The sequence below is a fragment of the Phocoena sinus genome, chromosome 5 (assembly GCF_008692025.1).
Source record: "Phocoena sinus isolate mPhoSin1 chromosome 5, mPhoSin1.pri, whole genome shotgun sequence".
Classification (NCBI taxonomy): Eukaryota; Metazoa; Chordata; class Mammalia; order Artiodactyla; family Phocoenidae; genus Phocoena; species Phocoena sinus.
Genome location: NC_045767.1, coordinates 41,538,528 through 41,566,435, shown reverse-complemented (window position 1 = coordinate 41,566,435; position 27,908 = coordinate 41,538,528). Strand labels below are relative to the sequence as shown.

Here is a 27,908-nt window from a genome sequence, read left to right as displayed (position 1 = left end):
ATTAACACATCCAGTGATGTAGAGAGTTGGTGGTGGTGATGGTGGTGGTGGTGGTGGGGAGTAGGGAAAGAACTGGGAACTGGAAGAACTGGAACTGGAAGAACTGGAAACAACTGGGTGTCGACTATTGTGGATAACCTTATCTACAGATGAAGGGACTGAAGCTCTGCATAGGAATCCTGTTTAAGATAACCTGGGTAGAAAGCAGTGATGCTCCAATATGGACCACGTCTAATGGTGACGATGAGGGTGCTTATTATATGCCAGGCATTGTGCTATGTTACTTTACAGTGATTACTTCATTTAATTCTCAACCCTATGAAGGAGGTAGTACCTCTATTTGATAGATAAGGAAATTGTGGCTCAAGGTCACACATCTAATAAGCACAGGTCTGTGATTAGAACTTCAGTGCTGCTGCCAGGGATGGGTACTTCTTTAAACTGTACTGCTTTCCCATTTGAATTCCCATATTCTTTCCAGGACTATTGCCTCTGAGCTAAGCTTTTTGTGACTTAAGCTTCCTCATCTGTAAAATGACATAATTCTACCTACTTTATAGGGTTCCCATGAGGAGTGAACGTGAATGCATGAAAAGTAATTAACAAGGAGACAAATATAGTAGTCTGGCATTAATATTGTGGAACTTGGGCTTCCCTGGTGGCGTAGTGGTTGAGAGTCCGCCTGCCGATGCAGGGAACATGGGTTCGTGCCCCAGTCCGGGAAGATCCCTACATGCCGCAGAGCGGCTAGGCCCGTGAGCCTTGGCCGCTGAGCCTGCGCGTCCGGAGCCTGTGCTCCGCAACGGGAGAGGACACAACAGTGAGAGGCCCGAGTACCGCAAAAAAAAAAAAAAAAAAAAAAAAAAATATATATATATATATTTATATAGTGGAATTTATCACATTATATTTAAATTTCCAATTATGTCTTTTACCTACGCTACTAGACTGAGATCATCCATCCAGGACAGCAGTTCCCAAACTTTTGAGGCTCAAGGCCCCCTCTACACTCTTAAGAATTATTGTGTACCCCAAATAGTTTTTGTTTATGTAAGTTGTAGCTTTCATTACTGCATCGAAATGAATACTGAGAAATGTTTGCTCCCTTAGCTGTCAGAGTGATATACACATCATGCATCCTCTGGAAAACTTCTACTTATACTTGTGAGAGCATGAACGTGAGAAAGGAAAAAAATAAATGAATTATTAGGAAAATAGTTTTGACTTTATCGGAACCCTCAGGGTTCCCTGGATCACACTTTGAGAACTGCTGCTCTAGCTTAAGTGCTTCGTGAATGATCAGATTCCGCTGTTTGGACAAGGAAACCCAAGGTCTGAGAGGAGGAAACAAAGCAGCACCAGAGCTACGTTCCACGCCTCGCGCCGCCCGGCAGCCTCGCTGTGCAGCAGCTACGTCCTTAGCAACCGCCCCCTCCTCCACCAAGTCGCCGCTCTTCCCGGGGCGCGAAACCCCGGCGCCCACACTGCTCCAGAGGCCCCTCCCCAGCTCGTTCCGCCGGGCAACCTGCGTCCCCCGCGCCCTGAGGCAGGCCCTGCCGCGCTGCCTCTCCTGTGTCCTGGCTTCCATAGCAACCGCGGCGCGCGGCCATGGCGTCACCCCTCCCTCCTCGTCGGGCTAAACCATTCGCTTCAGGAACCTTCACAGGGGGAGATGGAAACAAGGCAATTTAATAGAACGTCTGCGCGCTACTCTGACCCCGTTTTTCTACCTAGCCTAAGTTATACACATCTCTTTTTCTCTTGCCAAATGTCCCTGCGAGTGTGGCGCTGTGTCTCGCCTGCTCGGCTCGAACGCCTCCTTTTCCCAGGCCTGCGGATGGGTCGGCCCGTCAGGAAGGCTAGCGGTCTGCGTGGGTTGGCACAGATGCTGGGGAGCGCGCCCGACGTCGCGCTCAGGGGGCGGGGCCAACGCGCAAGGGGGAGGGGAGGTGGGCAAGATGGCTTCTGGCGAGTGATTCTGCCCGGATACCTTCGGCGACCGCTGAGACACCGGGACGGGGGGTGCTGCCCCCACTGCTGCCCTTCTTCCTCTCCCCCCGCCCCCAGAGACCCCCTCCTTCCCTTCCTCCTTCTACCTCGGTGGGGAGGGAGGGGAGGTGGGCCTGGTTCCTGGGACACCATGTCGGACTCAGAGGAGGAGAGCCAAGACCGGCAACTGAAAATCGTCGTGCTGGGGGACGGCACCTCCGGGAAGGTCAGTCCTCGAGCGGGCCCGCCGTGCCAGGCCTGCAGGAACCCCGGCCGGCTCTGGCGCCCTCCAGCCTCCTCCCCGCCCCCCCGGCGTCGCCTTATGTCCCCGAGCCCCGGGGCGTCTGGGCTTGGGCCCGCGAGGTCGTGGCCTGGGGTTCGACACTAATAGGCACTTAGTGAAGTCCGTCGAGAGCTGTCCAGCTCCTCTTAAATTAAAAAAAAAAAAAAAAATTCATTGCCTAACCCCTGCCTGGATCTCGAACTCCTACTTCTTTAAGACACGAGCCAGTATCGCCTCCCTGGGAAGCTTTCCAGCTTCTCGCCTCTGAGGACTGGCAAGGATCTGCCAAGGCACCTTACCTCTTTTTACTTTAGTCCAGGTCACACTTTGCTCCTTTCCCCCCGTTTACCGTTTCTGATGGCTCCACTGTACTGGGATCTCCCAAGAACTTGACGCTGGAATCAGATTCCCTGGGTGAGAGAATTGGGGCTCCATCACTTACTCGTCGGATCATTGGAGGGCAAATTGCTATCCTGTTTGTACTTCATCTGTAAGATGGGTATATTGATAGGTGTCTCCTCGAAGGGTGAAGTGTGCAAATCCACATTAAATATGAAAATCTACATAAAGCTTTCATAACATGGTGTGCACTCAGTAAATGTTAGTTGCAGTTTTAGAGCATCATATCTGTTCATCTCTGTTCCCAGCACAGCACCTGTCAACACAAACATTCATTCAACAAATATCTATTGAACTCCTGTTCTGGACTGGTTGCTGAGGGCAGAGCTGCTAACATGACAGAGGGGATCATTGCCTTAAAGTCTGTCTTTCAGTGACAGTTGGTTGAATGAATGAGAGTGAGTGCGTGAGAATATCTGGCAGCCAGCCCCCTTACCTCGTAGGCACAGGTCTTTAACCCAGGGTTGTGGAGCTCCTGAGATGGAATAAACATTGCCCGGTGCTTGCTCTTTGGAGATGTTCATAAGATCTTAAAGGTTCTTGATCCACGTCCCAAATAAGGTGGAGAGCCTCTGCCCGGCCAACCTTCACACCTGTTACTCCTATCAATGGCGCCAACACTGTTTCTGGGAATATTGTTAGAGTTTGTCTCCTTTCTTCTTCCATCCAATTTCTCAACTAGAGGCTTCAGAAACGCTGGTTATTATTGTTACCAGTTTCCCGTTTTCGGCTTCACGTTTTCATGTTCCTGGTGTAGTTTGGACCCTGGTTCCTATGGTGACGACTGCTCGATACATCTTCCCTGGCAGTTGGCACTGCACAGCTGCTCCTGTCTTTCGTTCTGAGATTTGAGTTCCTAGGGCCCTAGGGAAAGGTGTCATTCATATGCAGGATTTGGAGGATTCTTGTTAATTTCTTTTTTGCCATCCCTGATATTTTGTTATTGATTTTTATTATTGAGGAAAAACAACTTAATATGCTCTGATTACTTTTAAGCATTTTGAGGAAGAAAAGAACTAGGGATCACTTTTCTTTATAAAGTATTAATTATATGACTTTTTGTACACTTGTAACAACTTTTTGAATGGATGAGTTGTTTTAAATGAATCAGCATTGTTTCTAACACCCTTATTCAGTAAAAATTTTAAGTTCTATTTTTATATGTTGTCTCATTCATATTTTCTTTGAATGTCTTCTAATTTTTCATTTCCTAAATCTTTTTATGGTCAACTCATAACTGAATTTATTTCCTGTTTAAAACTATAATGACTGTCTATAACACTAATACATGTATAAAAAGACACAAAAATTTTCCATTATCTTACATTCTATCATAATTCTTTAAATTTTTGTTAATTTTTTCCCCAATATTCATTATCATACATGTATTTCTCTGTTGAAATTTGTTCATAATTTCTATCTAGGTTTTCATCTAGCCTGTCATACATTTTCCTCTTGTTACTAATTTAGTAGTGGAATAATTATGATTTTTCATCTCTGTCAAAAATTTTATCTAGTGTACAACAAAGCGTACTTTTTTCCTTCTATATTATTGAATTAGGATTATCATTCTGCTTCAAAGGATAACAGTGATACTGTTTATGGCGTTCTGATTTAGTCTTTGTCATCTTGACTAATCTATTTTAAAATTGTAAAGATTGTTTTCTGCCAGAAATTTCTGGATACCAGCATCAGAAATCTAACCTTTTTTCATTATTCATATATCAGCTTTTGTTTTTTTCCATACCCTATTCAGTTTTCAGATTATTGCCGTATTATTGGCAGCTACCAACGTTCCCATTCTATTTCTTTTACTGTTCTTTTCTATTATGAATTCAGCCTCTCTTTCATTCTTACTTGTATCCTGATTTAACTCCTGGCCATTTTTTCTAGTATCAGTTTTTCTTGCTAGTTCTAACTCAGGGCATTTTTATACACCCTTACAAAAGCAATAGAATATTGAGATGACCACTACAGTTTATTCAAGAGAAATTTAGCTCCTCTTGCTATTAACACGTGTTTCTGTTTCTTTCCTGTTTTGAGTCATACTTTGGATTTTATTATATACTTCTTAAGATTTTTTTTTGAGGCAAAATATTCTTTTATGGTGTCTTTCAGTATTAGTAAATGTAGTAATGGTTAAAAATTGTTAGCAGAAGTTCACCAAACAAAAAACTATAAAGAATCAGAAAAAAAGAGTTACAGATATGAAAGATGGTTGTTCTCTTCATAATTGTTTAAAAAGGATATTTATACAAATGACTTCTGAGAAATTATTGAATGAGAAAGATAGCGTAATATCTAGATAATTGGAAGAGGATGTGCCTCCTTCCCACTGATTCAGTTGATTCTCTGATTAATTTTTATAGTGAGATGTCTGGAGATGGTATAAGAACCCATTTTAATATTCTTTGTTTGCAATGACCTATACTTCTGACAGATTGTACTCTATTCCAATTGAAAATTCTAGCTTTATGTTTGCCTCAAAAGTGTGAGACTTTCAAAATCTAGAAGTCCGATTTTTAGGAAAAGAAACACTAAGCTGAAGTTACATGTGCCTTGAGTTTGTCTTAGATTTATAAAAGTGTTTCAGCCATCCATATATTAAACATTTTGAAATATCTGTAATAGTATAAGTAGTGTTAATTATTTTTCTCTAGAACTCTGAGCCTCTTCACAGATGATTTTGTGCTCTAAGTTAAATAAGCTCAATGGCATAAACAAGGCTAAATGAAAAAAGGATTTAAAAAAGAATGCTTACTTTTTTTTTTCTAATCTCTTAGTTTTTATATTATCAAGGAAGCCAAATGAATTTTCATTTTGGTGTAGTGAGTTTATTTCTGAGTCTAGCAGAACATCTTTCTTATGGTGCTCAATAAATATTTGACCAAATATTTTAGTGATTTCTTACAAATGCTGAATATTTAAATATTAAAAGAATTGGCGTTAGTGTGTGCAAATTGCCATTTATATGAAAAATATGGTTCTTATGTCAAAGGGATTTTAGGTCTTTTTGTTTAAAGGAATTGAAGTTTGGCCAAGTTTTCTTTTGCACTACTGTACTTATGTTGTAATTAATTATAGTAAGCTATCTTGGAAATTTTATCTTAGTTTTCATTATTCAGGAATTGACATTTAAGAGCTGTTTTTCCTTAACTTTAGGAATCTGTCTTGAAGAGCATAAAAGCTTCATGAAACTCCCTTTCTCTTCTTTTTGGGGAAGTCTACAAATAAATAAATAATACATTTAAAATGTTTAAGAAGCTTTTGAGTTATTGAGGTATTTCAGTTGTTACTCGATTATTCTTTTGCTTTGGTAAGAAATGGTACCCTAAAGAAACTCTGGAGTTTTGAATGTAACTTAGAGTTGTTATTTAAAAAATGTAGATATATATTTGTTCTGGTTATAATATTCTTGTGACTTTTAAGCTTTATGGTTCTTGGATGGAATATATTTATTTTTGTCTGCTTAATATTAATATTAAAAATATCAACTTCTTAATTTAAAAGATAAATATTATCATTCTATAGAATAATTTTCATTTAACAAATTTAAAAAATAAATTTATTTATTTATATTTTATTTTTGGCTGTGTTGGGTCTTTGTCATGGTGTGGTGGCTTCTCTTGTTGCAGAGCACGGACTCTAGGCGCGTGGGCTCACTAGTTGTGGCACGCGGGCTCTAGAGAGCAGGCTCAGTAGTTGTGGTGCATGGGCTTAGTTGCTCCATGGCATGTGGGATCTTCCTGGACCAGGGCTCGAACCCGTGTCCCCTGCACTGGCAGGCGGATTCCCAACCACTGCGCCACCAGGGAAGTACAACATTTTTAATATAGAGAAAAATTAGACATGTTTCTTGGGGGGGGAGAAAAGAAAGGAAATTCTATAAACAGGCTTTCCTCTCCTTAATTAGTTCTACTTCTTATTGGCTGAGGGCACAAACTACTCAGATGTTTAACCTCAGAATGAAACATCTCTGAAAGCTGTATTGAACTGATATATAGGGACATATAAGATTCAGATCTTTAATCATGTTGGTTTAGTTTTCTCTGTTGATAATTCTCAAATTCAAATTTCTAGCAAGGTGTAGGGACCTTGACAATCAGGGGATTGAAAGAGATTTAGTTGTTTAGTCTGTTGTTGCCACTGATAGCTGGTTGGCAAGTGAAATTTACCTGTTGGAATGTTAAGTCCCTCTTCCCCTTGTAACTGATTAGAACTGCTTAAAGTTGCTTGATGGATTAATGGGAGTATAAGTATTAAGATTACTTAATAAGATTTAGTAGTGATTTTATGTTTACATTTCTTAAACAAAGACATTAATTTTGATATTCTGTGCATCAATTTTTTAGACCTCCTTAGCTACGTGTTTTGCTCAAGAAACTTTTGGGAAACAGTACAAACAAACTATAGGACTGGATTTCTTTTTGAGAAGAATAATGTTACCAGGTAAGAGACTAAAATGTATTAACATAGAAAATTGTCCATATCTGACAATAAGAGACATAAGCAGAAATGTGTAAAATAAATTTTGGGGCTGTTTGTATGTGAAAATATATATAATCAGTAAATCTATCTTAGGGAGGTTAGCTTTCATCAGCATCTACCATGAAGACATACTGTCCATGTGTGTAAGGAAAAAGTTTATATCCTCCCCACTCTCCCACTGTTTCTGACCACTGCACATTTTTTGTGGATAAACAATAGTTGCTTATAAAATTCTAAAGTTAAAAACAAAATCAAATGCCATGTAATTATCAACAGGTATTGTATGAACTAAATGTGAGAAGACTGGAAAGGATTATTTTTTTAAATATTATTTTGATTAACCTCTGCTTCAGTTTTTTGTTTGAGAGAAAGTTGGAACAGAAGTATAATGTAGCTATGGAACTTCTGTGCTCTAATATGTGAATGCTGTTTTATGTAAGGCAGCATGAAATTGCTGGCATTTAATAGACCACTAAAATTTAGGGTCCCTAGGCACTCATAAAAATACAGTTTGAGCATTCAAGATGTTTCAGTTCACCATGCAAAGAAACTATTTAGATGCCAGTTGCAGCACATTTTGTGGGAAATACAGGGAAATAATAACAAAAAAAGAGTGGTTTCTGTTTTAAGTTAGTTTCTGAACAATTGGGGCTTTAAAATGCTCTGTCTATTCACTTGTGCTTAAATTATATGTTTAAAGTATTTTATTAAAAGCAGTTTATCTTGATTGACTTCATAAACTAGTCCATCTTTCTCCTCTCTGAGGAAACACATTTGAATAAAAACAGTTGCAAGTGTAGTGTCAGATTCATATACTGGAACGTGAGTGCTATAGTGGGAAACGGTTTAATAAATTATAATATTTTTGAAATATGTTAACCTCTCAAATACTCCATCTATCAAACAACTCTATGTTTTAGAACAGCTAATGAAAACTCTTGGTAATTGAAGGTATTCTGCATATCTCACTAGTAATATACTCTCTTATATTTTGTGATGGTTGGTATTCGGCTACCAATGAAAAATAAATTAGAAGATATAGCTTGAGAAAAGAATTCCAGTTTGCCATTACTAAGTTATTATTCATAAAGAGGTTTAATGAGAAACGTGTATTTTGTTTCATTTGTATTTTCTTTTAATGTATTCAAAACTGAAAATCTTATTTTTATTATTCTCACTCTTATGGATAGGTTAATACTGCTTTCAGAATATTTACAACAGTCACTAGTAGAATACATGTACAAATCACATAATATACATACTGAAAACTTATTTTGCAACAGTTTTTTCAGAGATGCCAGTTGTATACAGAGAGCCTCAAAGTGTATTTAATTACTGACTGTTTTGTTTTCGATGCTAATTAGCAAAAGCACTAACTTTCTATATTATTAATATTGTTTAATTTTTCTGATTTTTCAGTTCAAAGACTTAAATAAAGGAGCAAGCATCTACGCAAACATTAAAAACATTTTAAGACTGGTTTTGGACATTTTATATATGTAATATATAAATAATTTCTGATTTTTTGCACAATACTAATTTTTAAATTTTGATGACTTTGTAAAAAATATTTGGTATTTTTGAAATCCAAATTTATAATATATTTTAGAGTTAGAAAGTACTTAGGTTAAAAATAACATTAGGAAATATATACTCTTAATGAATATATTTTAATTTTCCTGATTAAGGTTTTATTTTGATGGGCAGAGTTCCAGAAAAATATCTTTTTTTATAAAATGGCAGTTGGTTTTATTCTATTTAATTGACTCAAAATTGTGGTAGAAATTTCAGTAAGAAAAAATTTTTTAATGTAACTTGATTTTATATTAATAGGTACATTAAGAAATGAGGTTAATAAATTAAAAGGTTTATATTATACCCTTTATATACTTTAATTCATTGTGTCCAAGGATTAATATTTGTATCATTTGCTAAAACATTACAGGCAGCATTAATTGAATTTATGGTACAGCAGCATAGGAGGCAAATCTTATATTTGTTAGTATTCTAGTAAGTCTTCTGTCCATTCAGATTGTTAGAGGTGTAATACCTCCTGTTCATCTATTGACATTCTCTTCATGCAAGTTTTCAAGGTCATTACTCTGCAAATACTCATCCATGTTAGTATATTTCATGATCTGGTATGCTGTATAGTCTGGATGCAACCACTGTGCAGATTTTACTGCTTAAAATAGTGTATCTGTTAGTCAGAGATTCTGCTGATAGAGCTTCTTAAGAACCTTAGTCAAAATACTTTCAGGAAGCTTGTGGGTACAGTCAGTAAACAGTGTTCTACTGTGAAAAGGATTTCTAAGTCTTTAGTACAAGAAGTGGGCAGACTTGTGTTTTTAGTTCCATCTTGACTATGCAGCACTTTAAGTAAGGTTAACCAAGGCACCAAGTGTACTTATACAAGGTCACTGTTGAATCCTCCTGGTGGCTTTGATTCATACCAAAAGCAACTTACCTGTATTTTGTCACCTCATTTATTTATTTTTTTCCCTAGTTAAATGTCATTGCTTACAGAAGAGCAGGAATTTTCTAGTATTTTGCATTTGGGATTAGATTGCTGACAGTTTCCTCCTTAACATTCTTTATTAGTTACAAATTTATATTAGATGGATTCTTGGTTTTTAAAAATTTTTCAATGTTGATTATTTGAAAATTCTTATATAGCTTTATAGGCATGTCATTTTGAAAATATACTGGAAGCCTTCATATGTTTTTGCTTGCAAAAACTAAAAGGAATATTAATTTGAATTCTATATTATTTTGTTTCCCAAATAGGAAACTCCCATTTATTTTTATTTTTATGTGTTAATAAGCCTAAAATTCACATGTGGAAGTTAAAAATACTTTTCTAGATACATGAAATAACTATGAAGTTAATATCATTTGTTGTAGCTATAACGATAGCAAAAGATTATTTTTTGGCTAGCATTGTGTATTAGTGGGTTATTAGTATTGCATAGCTATTTTTATCTGAGGCACTAGAATATGTGTATTAAAGAAAAACAAGCCAAGAACAACAAACAGTGTTTATTTGGAAAAGTATGGATTTAAAAAATATCCTCAGCACACAAATATAAACCTCTCAGGTGGGAGATAGTTATAAACGATTTAGAGTCAGTCTTGAAATGATGTAGTCAGAATTTGAAAACATGTAATGAAGATCATATTTCTAAAGTTACAGATAGGATAGGATCTAAATATCATAACTAAATATCAGAACTTAAAGGAAAAAAGCTTCATATTTCTTGATATGAAGTTAAGTGATAGGATTTATTGACCTTGAAGAAAATGGGATTAAATGCCCTTTATTAAGTGTTGCCTAAAATCTTACTTAAAAAAGTTAATATTGTTGAGTACTGTTTTTTTTAAGTAAACAAATAACAAAAATTTTGAGAGTAAAATGAACAGAGTACTGCCTGTTTATCTAGGGGCTTCTGAAACTATTTGATATAACTTACAGTGTCGACTAGCCCCTTCTCACCTGCTTAATTTGAGACAGCATTGTAGGAGAATGAATTTTGAGTATCGAAAAATTTAGATTTTTAAGGTATTGGGTTTACATAAGTTGTTGTGTAAGTCTTAGTCTGTGACGTTTTGATTTTTTTATTCATAGACCTTTAAGAACATTTCGGTCATTACTCTGTGAGCGTTGAAAGTGTGTATATTTGGGAATGATGACGGGTAATGAACTTTAGTAGCTCTCATTAATGCTAATGGAAGTTGCTCATGTAAATCCTCTGCAGGTTGGCAGATGGAACAGACCTACATCCAAATAATGGAAAGATTGTAATACAGACCCAACAAGACTTAGAGTTAAGGGTAAAACTTGGCTGCTTAATCCAGTGTCGTACTTTCTTTTCAGTTGCAACGTTGAATGGTGTGACTAACATTCTCCAGTTTTAGTGTTTTGCATTGGCATAAAAATTCATATCTATATAATCCTTTTCTGGTTTGTATTTGAAGTGAGACTAGTTTCTTAGTGTCTAAGTTTTTGAGTTTTCCTGATTTGCAAATCATTCAGAAAGATGCATTTTTGGTGTGGGAGCTCATTTTGAAGGTACTAGTTGAGATTTTGTCTGCCTTTGGAGAAAGCTGCATAATTTTATTAGGAGAAATAGTTTGAAATGTTAAACTGTAAAGCATATCGAACTTGATCTTTAAATTTTGTAATTGCATTGATAATAGAGAATAACATAATTTTTTTAACAAGTAAATATTTTGCAATATGGACAAAAGAATTTTAAAAGATTGCCCTTTAGTATTTTAGAATGCTTTTTATATGTTTGTATGGGGAAGAGATTTGTTAGACTATTTTATGAGGGCTTTGAAGCACATATTATAATTTGTTTCAGTGGAATGCTTTGAACAGGTATAAATGCATCATAATATTTAGTGATATACTGGGTATGTAACCTACATCAGTTCTGAAGAGGGCTGTCAAAATGTTCATATTTTATAGGTTAAATTTCAAAACATATAATTTTAAAATTATGTTCACTATTGTATATAGTAGCTGACATTCAAATTTAGAAATTCATTGAAGTTGAAACTGTGGGACCATTTTTGTAGTCTATTAGTAATCTGTGAGTTTTAGAACCTATGGAGTTTAGAACTTACAGGAAAATTCATTATGTGCAATAAGGTACATTAGTATATAAAGTTCACTTTTAATTTTTTTTTTTTTTTGCGGTACGCGGGCCTCTCACTGCTGCGGCCCCTCCCACTGTGGAGCACAGGCTCCAGACGCGCAGGCCCAGCGGCCATGGCTGACGGGCCCAGCCGCTCCGCGGTATGTGGGATCTTCCCAGACCGGGGGCACGAACCCGCGTCCCCTGCATCGGCAGGCGGACTCTCAACCACTGTGCCACCAGGGAAGCCCACTTTTAATTTTTAAATTATATATCTTATTCCACATATAAGTGCTTTATTTTATGCTCTGTTTAAGAAAAGAAATTCTTTAGGGTTTAAGAAGTTTGTGAATTAAAGCTTTTTTTATTTTCTTCTGTTTTGAAGGTGATTATAAATGTGGTTTCATGGAAATGGGGTAAAGTGTAAATCTAAATTTCCCACTGTTATCTCTTTTGACAACATTATTTCACAATTCCAAATATGTGACCATGTGAACATGCAGAATAAAAGACAAATTAGGTTCAGAGTTTATCACTGTGACTTAATGTTCTGTGAAACTGTATTCAATTGTTATATTGTTCCTTAACTTTTTTTGTATTCTTAGTTTTATATTCATTTTTTTGTACTCTAGGAAACTTGAATGTTACTCTTCAAGTTTGGGACATAGGAGGGCAGACAATAGGAGGCAAGATGTTGGATAAATATATCTATGGAGCACAGGTATGAAACAAATTGTATGATTATTCCAGTACTGAAGATACTCTCCTTACAAACACACAAGCAGGTACACACACACATACATGCTCTTTCTACCTTGATTTTTATCTGATATGTAAGGAAACTGATTTTATATTTGTGCTAATCCTTTGATTTCATCCTCCCCCAAAATCATGCTTGGAATGATTTGGGTCAGGGAACTGGATGACTCTAATAGCTTTCATATGCTGCTTATATTACTAATACTATTGTCAACAGTTGAATACATGCAGTGATAAATGATATTTTGATATTTAGTAACTGATTTGGTTCTATGGACTACTTACAGAATACATAAATTGAATGATAAATATTAGAGAGGAAAATTTAACTTCATTTTAAGTTGTAAGGACAAAAAGCATACATATATGCCTATATATTTTTGTGCTGTGAATTAGTCTATTAAATATTTATAGTTCTTCAGATTTAACAGATATATCAATATATTGTATCAGAAAGCTAAATATGACTAATTATATATATGAAGCACATACAGCATTTTAACATGATAGTCATGTGTGGTGTCTTTTCAGAAGAAAATCTATGTAGAGTAAGAAAACCACTTGAATGATTATATAACAAAAATTCTTTGGTATATTAGCTTATATAGACATAATTTATAAGTTTTAAAATTAAATTATACAAATAGAAATTATACATAGTAGTAATATACTTAACAAATTAATTATTGACATGCTGTTTATTTTTGCTTTTCTACTTTGAGTTAGTGTGTATCTTTCATATGATCATGAGGTATTGGGGGGATAATATTCATAATCCTCACTTAGTTTTTCATTGGAGTTCGATATTTTAAGTTGAGAATCATAACATGGTTATGTGGAGCTGGGTTGCTCATAAGAAATGAATCTAGAAGATGAAGACAGAATATTAAGCACTCTGCTGTATGAAGTTTGATACTTAGCAAATACCATTGCCTTAATTTTGGATGGAAAATAGATTCTGAATTATAAAATATTCAGAGAAGGATGAGGCTCATATGGTTCTTAATCATGTATAAAGGCTCTAGGGTTTTGTTTTTTGTGTTATTGATATATAGATTTGGCTCTGAGAACCTTCTTTGCCCCTTCTTCTACATTGTTCTTTGTCTCCTGGAAAATATTTCTGCTCACTTAACATTTTCACTTGTGACCATATGACTTAATATTTTATGACTGTTCATTTTTCTCTTAAAAAATATTTGTCAGATTTTTGTGTCTGGCTTGTTCATTGTTGTTTGTTTCTGTTTTAAACTGATTATGTTTAAAGTAGATATTAAGCTAAAGAAAAATTGCTGGACAGAGATTTGTGGGAAGCCACAGTCCTTGTTTCATTCACCTAGTTGGTAAAATGGGATTTGAAAATAACAATCTCTTTCCTCTTTACTCCATTAAAATCTATCTTCATAGACACATATTGGATTTAAAAAAAATGAAAACTAGATTAGTCAAGCTTCTAATGATATTTGACTCTGAATGTCAAATAGATTAGCTTTTTATGGTTTATAGATATATCTAAAGTTAGTGGAGAATGGGAAGTTTTTATGCATTTCAGAGTAAATAATAATAAAACATTCAATTAATACTTTTTTTCACTTACAAATTAGGGGAATGTAATGTTTATGGGTTAGACTCTTAATTTTACCTTACTTTAAATCATTAAAAAAATTTATTGTTTGATTTATAGAAAATTTAAATTTATTAATATAAAATTATTATATAAACATTAGTGTTGATATGACATTCACATAATATAAAATTAACAATTTTTAAAGTATATAACCAGTGGTATATAGTACATTCACAATGTTGTGTGACCATCCCGTCACATCATTTCTTTACAGTGTATGTTTTATGCTATTACATAGCTGCTTAAAGTCAGCAGACATTAATGGGCAAATTTGTAGAAATTAAAAAAAATTCCATCATTTTTGAGGATACTTGAGTTTAGTGAAATGTCTCAGTTCTTTTCTAATGTACTTCACATCTTGGGAGAAAGAGAATGTCACATGAGATTTCTATTTCAAAGGTACATGTTGATTTTTTTCTCTTTTGACAGTGTCTTACATTGTTTATACTTTACAATCTCTGTAAATCATATACCCTGTTTTATTAAAAAACAATGTAATAAAGTATTTCTAGGAATTTCATGAACATTTTCATGAAATCGTCCCAGGAAAGTAGGAATTTTGAGATGATGAGTTGTCATAAATTTTCTCTGCTTTCCAGAGATTCTAAATTAAATGCTATGTAAAATACAGTTAAGTACATTTGCCACTAGTTTCTTTTGTTAAAATACATGTAAATTTTTTACCCAGGCCAGAGAAGCTCAGACTACAGTTCACTACCATAAATTGGGAGAAACGTTACTTTTAAAGAAACAGTGCTTTCATAAACATTTTAATAGCTTTTAATAATTTTATATAATTACATAACTATTCTTCAAAGTAGATCTATACTGTTTCTAGAGTTGTTGTAGATGCTGTACATTGCCCATCTCACGAATACTTTGGATTTTTGTGCACATGCTACATGATAGAGATCTTTGAGAAGTGTTTTGACAAGCTGTTTTGAGGACATCAGTATAATGTCTTATTTAGGATTTTGTTTTAGGTTCTCTAACTTATGTAATGTGTATGGAAAGAATTATCTTACACATATCTGGGCTATTAAGCTATGTGAATTCATTTTTCTAAAGCATTTCTTATCCAGGAAGAAGCTTATTTGTAGGCTGGAATTAACTTAGCTTCAAATAAAACTGATTATTTTACCCTCTTCACTTTTTCCCCACCAGTTGCATTAAATTTTAGTGATAGTGTATTGAATAGTGTTGGTTGAAACAATAATGAATAGACACCGAAGAAAGAATTAGTGAGGTATTTTGTCAGAAACTAGTTCTAAGAACTGAAGTATGTCCCAGTTAAATTCCCAGAGTTTAAATTAACTTAAAATTTTCTAGGAGTCTTCAGAAAGATGTTATAGGCTATTTTTCATAGTGGTTACAAGCAAACACACAGTACATAGTGTTTAGTGCCCTGTAACCTGTGGCTAACAGAGGCTAATAACAAGCCTCAGAGAAGGACTGGATGTTTCATTTTTGTAGCTCTTTCCGTCCTGGAATCTAAGTGGTTTGCAAACACTACCCTACTGAGTATAAACTCAATGAAGTGTACTCATTTGTGAGGTAGAACATAACTACTATTGTGTACCAGTGCCCCACACAGATGAGTCACCCTGTTAACCACCAACAAAAGCCTGTGGTGCCAGTATGACAACTGGGGAGAGAGCATATCTCAAAGTTGGACTCCCTGAGACTCTCTGCTGTCTTTTACCATGAATTTTTTCATTGGATATTTGTCAACTTATAACTTATTATATTTACAGACCTCTCTTGCATTAGTGTTCCTTCTTACAGGTTGTACTTATACAGCAAAGTACAGTATATGTTGTTATGACTATTGTATAATCTATATGATTTAATTCATTTCTATATATAATTAAAAACTAAAGTAGATTATTTGTTGTACAAATCAAGGAGAAAAAAATACCTGTATTTTGGAAATGGGTAACTTTCACTAAATTGTATGTACTGTATCTGTTAAATTTTAGAACTAAATTTTGAAATACCTTATAATACTGTTAAGTGTTGCCACAGTGTTTGTTCCTTCAAGACTGCTGTCAGTTATTCCTTTGAAAATGGTATCCATTTGGTTTACTGACTCATCATGCTTACTAGATATGGTGATAAATGAAATAGATGAAAACAAAGTACTATATAATATTATGTAATATTTACTAAAAGTCTTAAGGTTTATAAAGAGAAGGGGTGGTAATATCTTTTGGCAGTTGCGGGGGCGAGGTGGGGAAAGCGAAGTTAAGGCATAGAAGATGGAGGAAATTTTTGTGAAGAATTCAAAGGTGTAGAAGGATTTATTAAACTTGAAGTCTCATTTCCAAAAGTCATGGCAGAAAGGTTTAGAAAGAGGAGCAGGTGGAGGGTAAATTAGGAAGAGGAAGCACAGGACAGTATGGGGATGAAGACATAGCAGAAGGATAAATGGTGGATAGGTGATAAAAGAGGGTATCAGGGACATGAGATATGGTGGTGGGTTTGGATGGCCACAAGATTGCCAAGAAACAGTTATTTCCAGCAGTTCCCCGTAGATTCTTCTTAGACTTGAGTTGTTGCCAAGATGTGTTGCATTTCCGAGGGAGTTGTACTTTCTGATAGTTTTTTGAAAGGAATCAGAAGAGAACTGGATTGACTGATGGGGTGAGAGACTCAGGGGTTTGAGGGTACTTATATTATAGGCTCCCAAAGAGATGAGTACTTAGAGGTCTGGCTTTGGTGTGCTGAAGCTGGTGGGTAGAGGCCCTGGGAGTCCATGGCAGCTTGTATGAGTTTTGGTAGTTTGTGTGTTTCAAAGAAGTGGTTCATTTCATCTTTGTTTTCAAATTTTGGGCTATGGAGTTGTTCATATTATTCCTTCATTATTTTTTTAATGTCTGTGGGAATCAGTAGTCATGACCCCTCATTAATTTGTGCCTTCTCTTTCTTTATCTTTCTGTCTCTCTGACTCTGTCTCTGTCTCTCTTTTTGGTTAATCTGGCTAGAGGTTACCAACTTTTGGTTTTTATTAATTTTCTCTGTTGTTTTCCTCTTTCCAGTTTCATTGATCTCTGCTCTAATTTTTATTACTACTATTTTTTTTGCTTGCAGTAAGTTTAAATTGCTCTTCTTCTTCAGTTTTCTAAAGTGGAAGCTTAGATTTTTGATGTTTCTTCTCTTCTGATATATTCATTCAGTGCTCTACATTTTCCTCGAAGTACTGTTTTTGCTGTATCTTCAAGTTTTGATAGGTTGTATTTTATTTAAGATATTTTAAACTTCTCTTGAGGCTTCTTTTTCGACCCAGGTGTTATTAGAAGTATGTTGTTTAATTTCAAAATATTTTGAGTTTTTCCAGCTCTTTCTATTATTGATTTCTGATAATTCCATTGTAATCTAAGAACATGCTTGGTATGATTTCTGTTCTTATAAATTTGTCAAGGTGTGTTTTATGGTCCAGAATGTAGTCTATCTGGTGAATGTTTCATATGAGCTTGAGAAGAGGGTACATTTTAATGTTGTTGGATGGACTGTTTTATAAATGTCAATTAGATGAAGCTGATTGTTACTGCTGTTCAGGTCAACTTACTGATTTTCTGCTTGCTTGATACATCAATTAATGAAAAAGGGGTGTTGAAATCTCCAACTATATTAGTGGATCTGTGGATTTTGAATTCCTTAAAGTTCTATCAGTTTTGGGCTCCATATTTTGATACTCTGTTATTAAGTGTATATACACAAAGGATTGTTATGTTTTCTTGGAAAATTAACCCCTTTACTGTTATGCCAATCTTTATACCTCATGATTTCCCTTATTCTGAAGTCTGCTTTCTCTGAAATTAATATAGCTACTCCAGCTTTCTTTTCACTTCTTTTAGCATGGTATTTCTTTATCCCTTAACTTTTAACCTGTGTCTTCATATTTAAAGCGTGTTTCCTGTAGGCAACATATAGTTGAGTCTTGGTTTTTCATCCACTCTGACAATATTTTTTTTTTTTTTTTTTTCGGTACGAGGGCCTCTCACCGTTGCGGCCTCTCCCGTTGCGGAGCACAGGCTCCGGACGCGCAGGCCCAGCGGCCACGGCTCACGGGCCCAGCCGCTCCGCGGCACGCGGGATCCTCCCAGACCGGGGCACGAACCCACGCCCCCCGCATCGGCAGGCGGACTCCCAATCACTGCGCCACCAGGGAAGCCCTGACAATATTTTTTAATTGGTATATTTGGACCATTCACATTTAAAGTGATTATTGATATAGTTGGATTCATATCTTTCATGTTTGTTTTCTGATCCTTGTGCTTGCTTCCCTCCCCCCCCCACCCCTTTCTCTTTCTTTTCTGGGTTTTTGAGCATTTTATCTCTTAGTCTGTCAATTACACTAAAACTTTGTTTTTAAAGCAATTGCCCTAGAGTTTGCAATATACATCTTATACTAATCTAAGTCCACCTTCATATGATACTGCATTGCTTCCTGTGTAGTTCATAAAATATTTCATAAAAGAATATTCTCAGTTCATCCCTCCTGTCCCTGATGGCATCACTGTCATTCATTTCTCTTTTCCATATGCTATAATCACTCAATACCTTGTTACTGTTATTAAATATTTATATTTTAGATTAATTAAGAATAAGAAAAATTAATGATTTTCTTTTACCTTTTCTTGTTCCGTCTCTGATGTGCTTCCTTTCTTTATGTAGAACTGAGTTTCTGACCTGTATCATTTCCTTCTTGAAGAACCTCTTTTAACTTTTCTTCCAGAGAAGGTCTTCTGGCTATGAATTCCCTCAGTTTTTGTTTATCTGAGAAAGTCTTTATTCCTCCTTACTTAGAAAAGGATTTTTTACGTCTAGAATTTTAGATTGGTCCTTTTTTTCAACACCTTAAAAATTTCACTCCATTCTTTTCTTACTTGCTTAGTTTCCGATGGGAAATTTTCTATAATTCTTACCCTTGTTGGTCTATAGATAGGGTATTCCCTCCCTCCCCTTGGCTTCCACTCCCTACCTTTTCTCAAGATTTTCTCTTTGTGTTTTGTTTTATGGAGTTTAAGTATATGATGTCTAGGTGTAGATGTTTTGGTATTTATCTTACTTGATGTTCTCTGAGATTCCTGGATCTGTGGATTGTGTGTAATTAATTTTGGCAATTTCTTGGCCATTATTACTTCAGATATTTCTTAAGTTCCATTTTCTCTTCTCCTTGTGGTATTCCAGTTCCATGTGTCATATACATTCAGAATTGTCCCATAGTTCTTTTGTATTATATTTTATTCATTCTTTTTTATCTTTACATTTCAGTTTTGAAAGTTTCTATTATCTTATCCTAAAGCTGGCTGTTTCTTTCCTGGGTTGTGTCCAGTCTCCTGATGAGCTCATCAACGGCCTTATTTCTGTTATAGTATTTTTGATATCTAGCATTTCCTTTTTATTATTCATTAATGTTTCCATCTCTTTGTGTATAGTACCCACCGTTCTTTCATGTTGTCTACCTTTTCCATTAGAATCTTTAAAATGTTAATTACATTTATTTTAAATTCCTGTTCTGATCACTCCAAAATCTGATTTGAATCTGATTCTAATGTTTGCTTTTTCTCTTCAAACTTCCTTTTAGTGTGCCTTTTAATTTTGTGTTGAAAACTAGACATGATGTATCGAGTAATAACTCAAATAAATAGGCTTTTAGTGTGAGGTTTTATGTTAATTTGGTCAGAAGTTGGTCTGTGTTTAATGTTTGCTGAATCTTTAGATGGCAGAGCCATCAAATTCCTCTAATATCCTTGTGTTTTTCCTCCCCTGTCTTTTTGGGCATCTCAAAGAACTCTTCCTTAGTTGGAGTTTGTGTCTTGCAGCTCTTTCAAATGTAATCTACTATTATATGGAGCCCTATTGGTGTGTTAAAGTATGGACAAGGGGAAACATTCTATACTCTTATGATTAAGTCACAGCCTTGTGTGACTTAAGCATCTGTGTCCCTGGGCTGTGACCTTCTTAGATATTTCTTAGCTTTTCTCATTTAGGTGAGACAGGATGACTAGAAGGGGCTGGAGTTGGAAAATGCCATTCTCTCATGTGGTAGAAGACTCTGAGCTTTTTTCCTGGAGAGGATGCCATTTTACAGATAATGCTCTAGGAATATTTTACAATGGTTACTTGCTCTCTTCTCATGCCAGAGCCATGAGGGGATTTTTCTTGTCTCTTCACGATGAGGATCTTGTGGGGTTCCTAGAGGTAAAACACATGAAAGTCTGGGGGTATCCCAAAGACTGTGTCCCCCAGGAGTTTCTTATCTTCAAGCTAGCCCACACTCAGCCTCCAACAATTCATCAAAATGACCATTTAAATGTTTCTACTATTTACTGGCTCTAGTGGCTTTTGTTCCAGGTAAGCAGCTTTTGGCTGTGACTCTTTGGATTCACCCATCACTCCGGATTTCAGGGTGGCAATTTGCCCTGCAAACTCAACTCTCTGTTGTGTCCAAGAAAAGTCATGGATTTTCAGTTTGTCCAGCTATGTTCTTACTGTAAGAACAGATGTGATGACTTCCAAGCTCTTTACAAGTCTGAGCTGAAACTGAAAGTCCTAGAACTTCTTTTGTATGTTAATGTCTTTGGTTTTCTCATTTCTCCTTCTCAGTTTTTAACCAGATGGGTGTAGGTCAAAACTGGTACAAAATGGTCATATTAGGAGCAAAGAATAAAAATCATAATTTTTGCGTTAAATGGTATTGAGAAATGGATATATGAACTGATAGATGTTTGGGTTGGTAGATAGCTAGATTAATGAAAAGGTGTTTATCCTTCTATCTTTCTTATGATTCCTGGACAATTCATAGGTATTGCTGACTGAAGAATATTGGGATATATCAGTTTAGATGAGAAATTGGCAAACTTCCTTGAAAAACCAGATAGAAAATATTTTAGGTTTTGCAGGTCAGACTGTCTCTACTGCAGCTGCTCAACTCTGCCATTATAGTGCAAAAGCAGCCATTGATAATACTTAAGTGAGTGTGACTATGTTTCAATAAAAGTTTATTTACAAATATAGGCTATGAGCTGGATTTGACCTGGGGGCCATAGTTTACCAACTCCTGGTCTAGATCAGTGATAGTTAATTTTTATTCTATAGCTCTGGTCTAGTACTGATTATCAAGAGATGCTGGCCATGTTTTATTTGCATATATTCTATTATGTTCAGATATTGAACCATGTTGCGATGAATATTTTAATATATTAGTTAGAAGGGTTCTAAAAATTTTAAGGTTTAAGAGGCATCATAGGTCAAGGCTCAGTTTGTGAGAGTGAAAACAATCTCACGTTTGCCCTGAAAATGTGATTCATATTGATTCAGAATAATAATAAAAAAGTTCCCAGTAAGTGTGTAGTTTGTTGGTTTTAAATTGTCTATTTTTATTACTTTACATAATCAGTTAGGCATGACAGGTATTATGAAAGTGAGTGACAGAAGCATTGCCCAAGATCAGTAGATGGAAGGGCCAGGCAATCCAAAGGCAATCTGACTTCTAGGGCAGAGCTCTTTCAACATAATATATTGTATCACTCATGTCAACTGGAGGTGGAGTCAATAGATTGAATATTAGCTTTGTTCAGAGGCTAATTCTGGGACATTATTCTTAATAAGAAAAGTAGGATTATGTTCATTATTTCAAATAATTCTGTGCTGGGCATTATTTCAAAGCATTTGGGAAGGCAGAAATAGATTTATAAGTTACTAAAATAAATCAGACAAACAATTTTGCATAAAAATTATGGAATAATTAAGTTGAAAGGGATATAGAGTGTTTAATTCAATGATCTAACTTTAGAGGCAAATAACTTGAGACCCAGAGAAGCTAAGTGACTTGGGGGCCAGTGTAGTTTAATAAAAGAGCATGCAGTATATGTAAATTAAGCCATCATGCTGTATGCCTTAAACTTGTACAGTGATGCATGTCAACTATTTCTTTTTTTTTTTTTTTTTTTTTTTTTTTTTTTTGTTTGTTTGTTTTGCGGTACGCGGGCCTCTCACTGCTGTGGCCTCTCCCATTGCGAAGCACAGGCTCCGGATGCGCAGGCTCAGCGGCCATGGCTCACGGGCCCGGCGGCTCCGCGGCATGTGGGATCCTCCCAGACCGGGGCACGAACCCGTGTCCCCTGCATCGGCAGGTGGACTCTCAACCACTGCGCCACCAGGGAAGCCCTCAACTATTTCTTAATAAAACTGGAAGAAAAGAGCATAGTACTGGGAGTTCATAATAGTAGTAAGCTAGAGCCACATTGGGAGAGTCAGTTGTTAAATTTTCAGGAATTTTTGTGAGCCGGTTATTGAGTATATTCATGATTAAAAATATATATAAAAACTCATAAATTATATTAAAAACAAAGATTTATATGATCAAAATGCATCACTTACTGATTATTTTACTATATATTTCTGTTGTTTACGCTCTTGAGGTTATTTATATCTAGTGTATCTGTATGGTGGAAGTGCTGTGTAGTGGTGTCCTACCCAACTCTGTTCAGTGAAGTGACATTGATAGCTTTGAAATGACCACAGGGGAGTATTTACACTACAGAAATTGGCAGATGCTACAAATAACACTCTCTCATCCCTTCCCCACTGCTGCCATGACTCAAGCTGGTTAATTAATATTTACCAGCATATCATTGGCCATGACTTCTGTGTTACATACTTGTCTGTTTATGTGCCTGGCTTTGCTGCAAGACTGTGAGTTCCTTGAGGTTGTTCCTCATATCCCTGGTACCCAGCACAATGCTTGGCATATAGTTGGCAGACAAATTTTTGTAGACTGAATGGGTGGACTTTATATTCATTCAGTCCTCGATTCAAATCCTGGCTCCATGTGACTTTGTGTTTATTAGTAAAATGAGGATAATAATACCAGTCTTGCATGATTTTTGTGAGGATTAATGAAAAGATCCAGATATCTGTCTGGTACATAGTAGGTGTAAAAAAGTAGTCAACATTTATGATTATAACTTAAGAAGAAGGAGACATAAATGCCATTAGGGTCCAGACTTAAATATGCAGAGAGCTTTGTATTAAGTATTTGACTACAAATTGGATGAGAATCAAGAATGTGGCAGTGTTATTTTTGTGAATGTACATACTTCTTCTCCTTCCCACACAAAATAATGGGATATATTAAAAGGAATATGATATATAAGAGGCAGGAAGCAATCCCTCTGTTGTATTTGGCTTTGTTCAGGCTCTTATTACAGTATCATGTCCAGTTTTACATTGCTCATTTTAAAGAGGATGTCAAAAAACTTTATGTAGCATGTCCTGGGAAGAACCAACAACTATGATTAAAGGGATAGAAAATAGGTCCTTTGAGGCAAGTTTAAGGAATTGAGTTTGTTTATTCTGGAAGGGAGATGGTGAAGGAGTTACTTAACTATTTTCAAGTACATGAAGGGTTATTATAAGGAGGACACTCTCATGTTGTTCTGCAAATGCACAGAGGACCGAAAGAGGAAATCGACTTATTTCATTTAAAGAAAATTGTGTTAAACACTGAAATTGACTGTCAGGGGATGTCATGGAATCTCCATTTTTGAAAATATTTAAAAAGAGCAGCAGCAGATGGTTATTTTTTGAAAGGTTTAAATGTTTGACCTCATGAAAGTGACAGGCAGAATTGTAGACCTTGAAGCTTTTTTCACCTCTATGATATGATTTTCTTATATTTTATTGAAACTTACTAAGTATATCCCAGATATCTCATTGGAAAACCACTTATAGTTTGATAAAATTATTCTTTAGCTTGCATTGTATCTTAATTGCTGGATTTATCTTGAATGAAGACATTCAGTATTATCTGTCTGCTAATACCTAAATTGAAGTCAGATACAAACAGTCCACGTTTGTACTTTTTATACTCTATTCAACATATCTATTACTTAAGTGTTCATTATTAATATTTTTTAAAGTAGTATATTATAAATATTCTGTAACTCTTTTGCGACAGGGAATCCTCTTGGTATATGATATTACAAATTATCAAAGCTTTGAGAATTTAGAAGATTGGTATTCTGTGGTGAAGAAAGTGAGTGAGGAGTCTGAAACTCAGCCACTGGTTGCCTTGGTGGGCAATAAAGGTAAGTTATTAATGTTTATTTATATATAGGAAACTTTATTTGTCTATCCTGTAGTTTTTATTCCTAAAAAAAAATGATGTTTGGAAACATAAATAGATACTGTTTTCCTGGAGTGAGCAAGTTGAGGAGAAAATTCCTAAAGATGTGTACAGTCTTTTCAATAACAGTTTGATGCTTGATCTATCGTAACTGCTCTGCCACTTTGGCCAATTCCTTGTTAAGATAAGTTCTGTTCTGCAGTGTGTGTATGTTTTGGCTTCCTGTTGTCTAAGGAAGCAGCATGGACTATTAAGAACAGCAACACAGCTGCAGATTTTATGATATTACACTGCAGCTTCAGCTCTGCCCCAGAGATTTTGAGAGATACATTTCATTAAATGATACCCTGTTCTAGGGAAGGAAGCAGTGTCTGCATGGAATTTTGTGTGCATTGTTCCTTGCTCTCAGCGCTCATAAACTTCCTTTTCTAAATTTTTGAGGTTTGTTCCTAAATACAGATTTTTTTTTTTTGAGAAAGAGTATATTGGGAGAGGAGTGGTGCTTGGAAAAATGATGGATAAGTAATTTTTGAGATCTGTCTCTTGGGCTATGATATACAGCATATAAAAATTATAAGACTGAATTCAGTACAGGATTATTATTTGGCTCATAGTCCTGCAATGCATTTACCCTGGTAAAGGGGACCGTAATAAGAGTTTTCATATATATAAGATATGATATTACCTAATCTTCTACAACCTATTTGAGGTCAGAAAAAGAGAAAATGAATTTAAATTATACCATGGAGAATTCAGGTTAGGAACTGTTTCCTGACTATAAGCTTTGTTAAATCAATATCCAAGTATACTACCAAGAGAATTATCTTCTCCAAAAGTCTTTAAAAATGCAGTGCATTTTTTTTTGTCTATAATTGTTTAGGAAATAGTACTTCCTGAAGGACCAAGCCATGATTTCTTCATTATGTGGTTTTGCACACTTAGATGAACATTTAATAAATCCAAGCCTTACTTCAAAACCATTACAAAACAGGTGTGAATATCATTTCTCTGAAGAGTTAAAAATATAAATTTTATAATACTTTCTAGAAAACAGTATCACATATCACAAAATGGATGGCTTGGGTAAAAGAAACATTTTTTTTAAAGCTTTAGTTAAATTTTGCTCATCTATTTTTTAGATCTAATTGAGTGAATCAGATGCTTTTCAATTCATTGAAATCCCCCTTTACAAATCATAAGTTTTGATGAGCTTAGGTTCTGTTTCTGAGTGCAGCTTTTCATTTTAGGAGATCATTTGTTAGTCATTCGTCATGTCACCAAAGCATTGGTTTATATTATAGTTAGATGTGTGCTTTATTGGAGGTTTCCCGTCACCTTTTGGGAAATTATAGAGTAAGGGAGTGATGGGGGTTGGGATTTGTTTTCATTTCTTTCAGGATATAATCTAACTACATCTGGAGTAATGGTGTAGTGGTGCACAATTATATACATTATGTTATGTGTTTATGCTATCCTGTGAGGCCTCCACCATTGGTCACTGTCTAAGACAGGATGTCAGGCTAGATGGGCTATTGGACTGTGCTGGTGATGCCATTCCTGGGTTTCAAAAACAAACATTTATATAATTATATGAATTTATGCACAAAACTGTTACAGTGTTATGTTTGAGATATAATTGCATGAAAGTCAAAAGAATTTTTTCACTTTTGGTTTAGCTCTAACCCCTTTCTTGTATTTATAATACTTTCTTTCAGAATATGATCATATAATAGAGTATGCAGACACATAGAATGTTACATGTGTAAAATTAAGTGATTAGAGATGAACATTTTCCTGGATATTATTTACTGCTCTCTGTCACCTGCCCAGTTTCATATGGTCAATATGATCATGTAGTGAATGATCTTACAATTTGTGTTTACAAGTTGATGTTACATTATAGTAGTATGCACTCATTTTCTTTTTTGGGTATATATTAAAAAGCAAAGACTTTTTTTTTGAGCAACACCAAACTAATTAAAGAGATTTTATTAAGAGTTTCTGTATCAAGGGCCTCATGAAACATTGGAACGTTTTCCAAGTCAAGGAAGCAGCTCCCAGATTCAGAGAATGTTCCAGATGGCAAGGCTTTCACAGTTGTTTCATCTGACTTTTTTCATTCATCAGATGAGTGTTATATGTGTTCAATCTATTGTTTCTTTTTATTCCTCTTTTTCTGCTTTCTCTTGAGTTAATTGATTATTTATTATTACATTTGATTTCACCTATTAACTTATACATATTATATATTTATATATTATATTTTTAGTTGTTTCCTTAAGATGTTCACTATACATCCTTAATTAGTCTACCTTCAAATAATAGTATATCTCTTCGTGTGTAGTATAAGGAACTTAAACATTAGTGTTTAATTACCTCCTGCCCCAATCCTTTGTGTTATTGTTGTCAGATATACTTTTACATATTCTATAAATAATTTTTTCTTTAAACAGTCATTTAGCTTTTAAGAGCAATTAAAAATAAGAAAAAAAGGTACATTTTATTTTACATTTACTTATTACATTGCCAACACTCTTTATTTATCTGTTTAGATCCAAGAGTCTGTTTGATAGCAGATTCTGCTTGAAGAACTTCCTTTAACATTTCTTTTAGAGTAGATCTATTGACAATGAATTTCCTCAATTAAAAGCAAAGACTTTAGATACTGGTTAAAGGCAAAGCAAAAGAAGCATGATGGGAAGACGTTTGAAGCTGAATTATTATGATCATTATCTATACAGAGTCATCATCTGCCTAAATGATCTTTTAAAAATTCGTTATTCTGTCCTATTCTTTGCTTGAATAGAAAGCATATGTTGAAAAGAAGTATGTGTAGGCTATGAAAATATTGGCAGCAGTAGCCAACTTTTAGCCAAAGTTTAGCAAAAAGATGGGATACAGAGAAAATTTCCATACAAAGAGTGTGTGAATTTGTTCCATAGTAAGAGCTTATAATTAGTAAGTTATAAAATCATGTACTTTTTATTAAAATATGGTAAACTCTCAGAAATTTGGGCTGAGGATTGAGAATAGTTTTAGGTAAAGATGAATTACAGGTTTATTTTTGTAAAAATTACATTTTATTATGGTTTAACTAGTGTAGGTTAATGATATAGGCAGCAGAGGAAGGGACTTGCTTTAATGAAATAGAATTGATAATTAGTAAGTTAATTATTTCAGTATATAATACTTAAAAGTATATAATATATTTGACCCTTGAACAACACAGGGGTTAGGGGCATAGTTCCTTCCTGCAGTCAAAAATCCACGTTTAATTTATAGTCATCCCTCTGTAAACTCTGTTCCTCCTTATTCACGGTTCTGCATCCATGGATTGAATCAACTTCGGATCATGTAGTACTGTAGTATTTACTATTGAAAAAAAAATCTGCATGTAAGTGGACCTGCACAGTTCAAACCAGTGTTGTTCAAGGGTCAGCTGTACTTAAAACAAATTAATTTATTTTATTTTATATTCAATTCTAAAAGGTTATAAAACAGTAGTGTTATTTCTTTGTACTGTTTAAGATTTTAAATGAAGTATTGAGTCGTGGTTAAGATCAGAGTGTTTTAAATTTAGACAGACTTTAC

At 35.1% G+C, this 27,908-nt stretch overlaps 1 protein-coding gene across 4 annotated transcripts in view; it reads left to right on the top strand.

Moving 5' to 3' along the window:
- Positions 1-1,915: 1,915 nt before the first annotated feature.
- Positions 1,916-27,908, top strand: part of RAB28 (RAB28, member RAS oncogene family) — a 97,257-nt gene continuing 71,264 nt past the window's right edge. For 2 of the 4 annotated variants that reach the window (XM_032633043.1, XM_032633044.1), the window contains exons 1-4: positions 1,916-2,215; positions 7,024-7,120; positions 12,432-12,520; positions 24,150-24,279. In XM_032633043.1, the coding sequence (XP_032488934.1) occupies positions 2,141-2,215; positions 7,024-7,120; positions 12,432-12,520; positions 24,150-24,279 (391 nt within the window). In that variant the 5' untranslated portion in view covers positions 1,916-2,140. The remainder of the gene's footprint in view (positions 2,216-7,023; positions 7,121-12,431; positions 12,521-24,149; positions 24,280-27,908) is intronic. The other 2 variants (XM_032633041.1, XM_032633042.1) reach the window with 1 other exon arrangement.